The sequence below is a fragment of the Montipora capricornis genome, chromosome 14 (genome assembly GCF_036669925.1).
Source record: "Montipora capricornis isolate CH-2021 chromosome 14, ASM3666992v2, whole genome shotgun sequence".
In the NCBI taxonomy this organism is placed as follows: domain Eukaryota; kingdom Metazoa; phylum Cnidaria; class Anthozoa; order Scleractinia; family Acroporidae; genus Montipora; species Montipora capricornis.
This window is the reverse complement of record NC_090896.1, coordinates 29,396,454-29,403,953: the sequence shown is the minus strand read 5'-3', so window position 1 is coordinate 29,403,953 and position 7,500 is coordinate 29,396,454. Positions and strand designations below refer to the sequence as shown.

General features: G+C 39.8%; 1 protein-coding gene across 1 annotated transcript in view; it reads left to right on the top strand.

Moving 5' to 3' along the window:
- The window catches only part of LOC138033630 (protein scribble homolog), a 97,875-nt gene that overhangs the window by 64,122 nt on the left and 26,253 nt on the right, over window positions 1-7,500 (top strand). Inside the window, exons 21-26 of the mRNA XM_068881423.1 lie at window positions 746-835; window positions 1,487-1,567; window positions 2,130-2,384; window positions 2,494-2,586; window positions 4,710-4,805; window positions 6,187-6,267. Coding sequence (XP_068737524.1) covers window positions 746-835; window positions 1,487-1,567; window positions 2,130-2,384; window positions 2,494-2,586; window positions 4,710-4,805; window positions 6,187-6,267 — 696 coding nt within the window. The remainder of the gene's footprint in view (window positions 1-745; window positions 836-1,486; window positions 1,568-2,129; window positions 2,385-2,493; window positions 2,587-4,709; window positions 4,806-6,186; window positions 6,268-7,500) is intronic.

Here is a 7,500-nt window from a genome sequence, read left to right as displayed (position 1 = left end):
CTCTTCCGTTTTTCAATGTTGACGCCATTATTTAGTCTGTAGCATCTTTTGAAAAAAGCCTTCATTGCCAGGTAGGGATGGGTGGGGTGTTGAGTAGGGGGTGGGTAATGCTTGGGGCTGAACGACTGTAAAAGGAAAGAAATGAAAGTTGGCAAAATCATCGCAGTTAGGTGAGCAATTACAAAGGAAGCCCGAAAAAGCTTGAACGGCATTCGAACACATGTACATGAACTCAAGTGAATTGTAACGACATTACAGAGGTTTACGGAAATCATTTTGGAAGATTACGAAGGAAGCCCGAAGAAAATCACGAAGACTCCCAGACCCCTTAGGTAGCTCGCGCTTTCGGCTCTCGTAAGGCGCCTTGCGGCATCAAAAATGTCACGTCCGGTGCTTTCAGAAATATCTCCACTACTTTAAAACACTGTCGAAAACCCAGCTGTAACAACAGAAGACATCCAGGTATTCTCCGTGCAGTAATTCGTCTTATTACTACAAATGCAAGAGGGATGGCACAGTGGTGAGAGCACATATGGGTAGAGTTTGTTGGTCCTCTACTCTGTTTCCAGAGATGTTTTCCGGGAACTCAGGTTTTCCCCTTTCCTCAAAAAAACAACCTACGATTTGATCAATCTCGTTCCCAGGGTCTCTTTTTGATTGGATATTTCGAAAATGGCCAATTAGTGCCCCATTGTTAAATATAGTTGACACTGAAATAAAATTCATTATTATGCGTTTCTTGCAGATTGAATACACAATCCATCGTAACAATAAAGGTCTTGGAATCAATATTGCCGGTGGAAAAGGCTCAACCCCTTACACTGGAAATGATGAGGTTTGTGCAATTAGTGATTGTGAAAAATGGGGAAATAAGGTTTCTCTACCCAGTTTTTTCCCGTTTTTTTTCACACTCTCGAAGCATCGTTTCTTATTTGCAAACGCCAAGATACTTAAGACAAAATTGAAAAATTATCTTATTTCAGCGTGGGTTTTTAGAACTTGATATTGACCAGACATGAAACAAGCTTACATTAAACCATTAATTGATTTTGGCCGCGGCGGGTCGTTTGAACGTCACTCTGTTTTGCGGTTCAGCGTTCTTGCCCACGCGCAGCCTGTAGCAAAATGGCGGAGGCGAATGGGCATGAAGAACGTGTAGAAAAAAGAACGTCAACTTGGCAGTGGAATCATCAATGACTGAGCATCTTATTGCGGAACTACAATAACATAAAAATGGCTGATAACGTTAACACAAATTAGCATGGTTCGTCCGCCATTTTCCTCACTGACAAGTAGTTACCAGCCCTTTCAATCGAGTGCAAAACTAACTGACCCGGGTCAGCCGAGATCGACCCAACCCTCACCCAGTCCGGGCTCGTGTAAACGTAAATTCGACGCTGAACTGACCCGGGATAATTTTCGCTTCTCAGCTCGATGTTGACACCTGGAACATACCGCTGTGATCTCAATTTTTCTCTGGTTTCAGGGTATTTTTATTTCGAAGATTTCTGAGAATGGTCCTGCCGGACAGGATGGAATTCTCAAAACAGGCGACAAGATCTTGAAGGTGGGTACATTTAGTATATCAGAAAATTGTATGGCACAACATGTCAGAAAGTACCATGTCTACTCCTGGCTAATCTGCATGGAATTTGGGTTCAACGTCTGTACGGTGGTCCGCAAACTTTGGAAATGATTAATGAGGGCATTTTTACGTCAGGGCTGTGAAAGTCCTTGAAACTCTCACTCGTTGTGCCCTTTGGAAAACCTTTTGTTTTACCCCGAGTGACATTACATTTTTTACGTTGAAAATCATTCAAATCCCTTCCAAGCCATATTTTTCCTTGGGAAATAGCTCCCAAGGCAGTAGTAGAGTTTCCTGCAAATCATTGCCAGATAACACCTTCAAAGCTACAATCGGAGAGACGTAGGTTCCATCCGTGTTTGGACAACTGTCTTGTTACGAAGAGATTATTTATTGGCGGTGACTCGAGGATACTCGGAAGAAATCCGACTGCTCCTTCAGAGGAGCCGAACCTGCGACCTTCCCATTATCAGTTCGAATGCTCTTCGACTGAGCTGCAAGTCACGTGTTCTTTTCCTCTGAAAAGAAAAATCTTCTCTTTCAGGTTAATGGTGTTGACATATCTTCAGCAACTCACCACGATGCTGTTCACGTTCTGAAAAATGCTGGTAATGACATTCATTTAGTCGTCGTGCGAGAAAGGGAAGATCTTGAAAAGAGAACAGTCACAAAAACTTCCAAGGAAAATCTTGTGACGACCGAGGACTCGATTGCGGTAGACGAAGCTTTAGAAGAAGCATTTACAAAGGAAGAAGCAATTGAAGTAGATAAGGAACCGGAAGAGAAATTACCACCCCAGGTAAGATCGTACTTCTTATCTCTAAAATCAGATAATCGATTTGTCAAACAGCGTTGTGTTTTTGAATAACCATAAGAATAAATGCTGTAAATGTTGGAATAATTTCCAGGTCATCGAAGAACCTCCAAAGGAAGAAGCAAGGAAGGTTGGAGTCCGATTTGCCCCCGAGCCAGAAATGGAGGATATTCAAACGAAAGCAGAGGTAAGGTGTTGAAATAAGAAGCTTAAGTTAAGATGGCGTTTACTTTGGAGTCAAGTAATACCTGACGATTATCTACCTCAGCAGCTAGTTACACCCACTTCGTTAAACAAGTGTCTTAACTGGCAAAGAAATTTCTTACCATAATTTCGATAGTTAGAAGACATTTCTTTCTCATTGGTTTCTTGCTCCGAGGTGAATAGTATTTAAAATTGGAAAAAAGTCACTATTTTTGTCAAGTGCGCGGAAGGTTTCCGGTATCGTACACAAGTTTTTTTTTCTTTTACAGGGTTCGTTCTATTCCTTGAAGTCCTTGAAAAGCCCCGGAATTTAATTTTGGACTTCAAGGGCGCTTGAAAATCCCTTGAGAAAAAGGATTTGGTGGAAAACTGCTAGAAAACTCCTTGAATTTTTGCTTGGGTGAAGATTGTTGAGATTGCATCATGCAAATTTAAAGAGACATTTTAAAAATTGAGCCCAAAATTGACTATTAGGGAAACATTAAAAGCAAAAATTAAAATGCCCATGGGTGCGCTTAACTTGCAGGATGTGGTAAGGAATATCAAGGTAGGCTTTTTCAGCAAAGAAAGCACTGAAACACTATGTATGGCATAGAAATCTTCTCATAAAGACTCCTTGAAAACTCCTTGAATACTCCTGAAATTTTACAGACAAAATCCGGCACGAACCCTGTTTACGAAATTACGAAATGATCGGAAAATATAATATTTGAGGAAGAAGAAAGAATAAATTGAAACGCGATAAAACCAAATGGCATAAAGGAATGCAGGAAAATTGACAAAAATGTTAAAGCTAACGAATGCACAAGTAAATATTGCCCGAAAAATTGCGATCGTCTGCGAGGGAAGCAAGGCTGGCGCAGTGGTGAGAGCACTCACTTTCCACCAGTGTGGACCCGGGTTCAATTCCCACTCTCGGTGTCATATGTGGGTAACTGGGTTGAGTTTTTTGGTCCCCTTCTCTGCTCCGAGTGGTCTTGCTCGTGTACCTCCGGATTTCCCCTCTACTTAACCACGTGTACAATGTCCCCACTTAATGCTCCAGCGCGAGAAGAGTAGACACTTAAATAAAGTTCATCGTACGACTGTGTTTAAAACATTTTAGCATTTAAAGTGCTACTATGATAAAAAAGTCACTTCCTTTTTTTCTTCAAATTTTGAAAGTGTGATTGCTCAAAACTTGACTAGCAAAATTTTGAGCTTTAATTTTTATTCAAAAGCTCTTTATTTTGAGTGTAAGTTTTGGATTTCATGGTCCGCTTTTACTCACGTTCAAAACTGACCGATTGGACCTCAGAGGGTTGCATCTAGGGAAAAGTGACGTCATTTACACACTAGCTTAAATGTCAGCGTGTAAACGTAGCTTATTATATGTGCAAAACACCAATTTAAAAGTCTGAAAGCCCGAAACTCCCGTGCTGCATTCTTGAACTATTGAGTCTATGACGTCATTTTCTCCTCGATCCAGCTCTCTCAAGATTTTAAAGTAAGTAATGGTGGACCATTAAATAGGAAAATTCCAGTTAAAATAAGCAGTTGTCTTTTTGAAATCAAGGCTTAAGGACGGTGCCTACTATTGTTATTGCATACGTTCTGCGCATCTCGAGACACTCGGATTTCCTATCGGTGATGCTTACTAATATAGGGATATTTTTGCGCGGTTTAAAACTATCCGGAGAAAGTAGATCTTAGTAAGTACTCGTGGTATCCAAAACGAAAATTGGGGGTAACCATGCATTTTTCAGAGATAATTAATCTTCAATTTGAGAAAGAACGCCATACATTTCTTTGTATTTTAAAGCTTTTTACAAATATTATTCATGAATTAGCTTTGAAAAATGCGTGGTTACCCCCAATTTTCTTTTTGGATTTCAATAACACTCGTTAAGATCTACAATTCCTGCATAATCACACACCGGGGCAAAAATATCTTTAATTAGTAGGCACCGCCCTTAATACTTGGGTCACGTAAAGTTTAGTTAACATAGTTTTGAAATCCAACGAAAACTAAAAATTTATGTTTTGGTCATAGTAGCACTTTAAAGCATTTGGTTATACCAGGATTTTGCTAATCCTCTCCCCTCACCCTTGCTGATTGTTTTACAGAGAGAAACCATTACGTTAAAAAGAGGAGGCGAGAAAGGCTTGGGCTTTAGCATTGCTGGGGGCCGCGGATCAACACCCTATAAAGATGGCGACCCGGTAACAAGACCCGTATTCATTCTCTTGCGTAGTTACTTGTTTTGTTTGATTAGAGCGAGTGTCAATCGAGTGTCGTGAAACCAAAACCAAAGTAATTACTTTGGCCAATGAAAAAGGACGGAGACAATCCAGTAGACCAATCAAAACTCGAAGTAATTACACGTAGCCGACACAAAGCGCGGGAAAATGTGCACGCGCGAGCCACGATTGGTTTTGGTTTTACTTCTGATTGGTTGAAAAAATGGTGCGAGAACTTTGAACCAATCACTGAGTGAAGTAATGCAAAACCAATGCAATTCGCTAATTGCGTTCGACACTCAATTGAAAAGCGCTCTATTTTTTTTTTTTTTGTATGTTTGGATCTTAGTGGAATTGCTTTGAAGATGGGGGGCGCCAGGGAATTTTGAAAGGGAAAACTTGCAAAGATCGTCTTTCGCGCTACAGTGATCTATATTTTTATAGAAGTAAGGCTTCTCTTTCAGGCATTTTCGTTTGAAGTTACCTAGCCTTGTTGGGCGTTGGCCAAAGTCAAGGCTGCATGAAGCCACTTGTACAACACAAGAAACTCAAATATTTTTTACATGTTTCCTTGTCGAGCTAAGATTCGAAAATTCTCAATTCGGTTTCAAGGTCCAAAATTCTTCAACTCGTTAAGTCTGGACATACAAAATAGCGAAAATATTGGTTTGTTTAGTAAAAGACTCTAAAGATGCCCTCTTACTTAATCACATGTTCTCTTTACAGAGCTACATATTTGTTCATAGTTGTTTCTTTTCTTTTGTCTGTTCTTCTCCTGTGTCTTGTTTTTCTTTTTGATTAAATACCAAATAAGATCTCTAGATATTCGTTTCTTGAATACCATATTTTATCATGCATTATTTCAGGACACCTTTGTTCATAAGCCACTTAATAACTGTTTGTTGTAATTATTTTTAGTATAAACACACAGGTGATTATACTAAATCGCGCGCTCTCATTGGCTTGCTATCTCGGATTATCAGCCGATAATCACCTCGACGGACAAAATGGCTGCCAGTAGTCGTTTTGCCACTGTAAGTGAAGATGATTTCGCGTTGAAGTGTTTTTTTTCTCTTTTTTGAAATAATCACCTGTGTATTTATACCAAAACAATTATTCGCCTCAGGCTCAGTGATTATCGGTGAATATTCACCGATAATCACTGAGCCTGAGGCGAATAATTGTTAAATATTCCCTTGCATGCTTTTTTTTTAACATATCTTTTAAAAACTGTAATGTGGTTGATGGCAGAATAAATAAATTAATTAATTAATTAATTAATAAGTAAATCAGTATATAAATTAGTAAATAAGCCTCTTATTGTTTGAATGTGAGGGTTATACTTTGTGTCTGATTTTTGTAGGGAGTGTTTATTTCTAAAATTGCGGAAGGTGGAACGGCGGAGAGAGATGGTAGACTTCAAGTTGGAGACAAAGTTCTTTCGGTAAGAACACGAACTTGGAGGACAACCTACGACAGACCGCGAACTGCGCACAAGAACGAACGTTGGGACTGTTGACAACTCTACAGTGACACTTGCGAAATCGCAAACACTTGACTAACTTCCCGCAAAACAGTTACGGTTTCAGGGTTTTTTAAAGAGCTGATTATCATAATATTCATCCGTTGTTTCTGATTTCTACATCTGGCTGCGCGTCCTGCTCGCTGTTTAACTGGTATCATCATAACAAGAACCAGATTGCATGAGAATAAATCCCTTGTTGTTTTACTATTTCTTCGCGTGGGATCCGCTCGTGTCTTTCATATCTGTGTGGCTGAAACGGCTGTGCTAGGATTTTCAAATCAAGTGACTTTACTTGGGTCCTTACGGAAAGTAAGCGAGCCGGTCTGCCTTACTGCTGTGTACTTAATTAAATTTGAAAGACGAACTCAACAAACGATAGACCTATCGACTAATTAGATAACAGCCCTGGTGCTAATTAAAGACTTCGGAAAATCAATCCCCCATTACTTCTGACATGTACATGTTACAAGCGACCATTTTCTTATCTAACAAATAAATCCACATGACGGATGTCAAGTGGATGGGACACGATACTGTCTTCAGCGACCGTCCACAAAGCCCTTGGTTCACAATCTTTGACATCGATCTAGTTTACCGTCCAGTACCGGAAGTTCATTAGACGTGATAACTGTCTTCAGTATTCGTGAATTTAACAAAAGTAACTTTGCATTTGTAAAGCATTCCCTTTTCGGCTTGTTGTTCAGTCAACAACGTTTGACGATTGGTTCCGAATCGACATATGCTCGATAACAGCTCCATTCTTACGAGAGTTGTCTCGCGCACGCACTGAGAAAGGTGTGGTTTGAGTTTTCTGTTGCACAAGTGGTGCGGTGTGGTTTCGTACCAGTAGCAAAGGTTTGTTTCTTGGTTGTGCGTAGAGAAAGACCGAAACCAAGCGGAAATTTGCGTTATATTTCCGTGAGTTAAACAAAGATCGCTGCCGACGCATGTAATTGCCAATCTTAAACGTTCCTTCTTGATATTTTTCTTTTACAATTTATGGAAAAAAAATCTGGAAATTTTCAGTGGAACACCGGTAAATTGGTTAATTTTCGTGCTCACCCTGAAGAAGTATTCCAGATATTTTCGACCAGAATTCCCAAAAGGAAATGCTTGTTCCATTTACTCTTAGTAAATTTCAGCACATTTTCA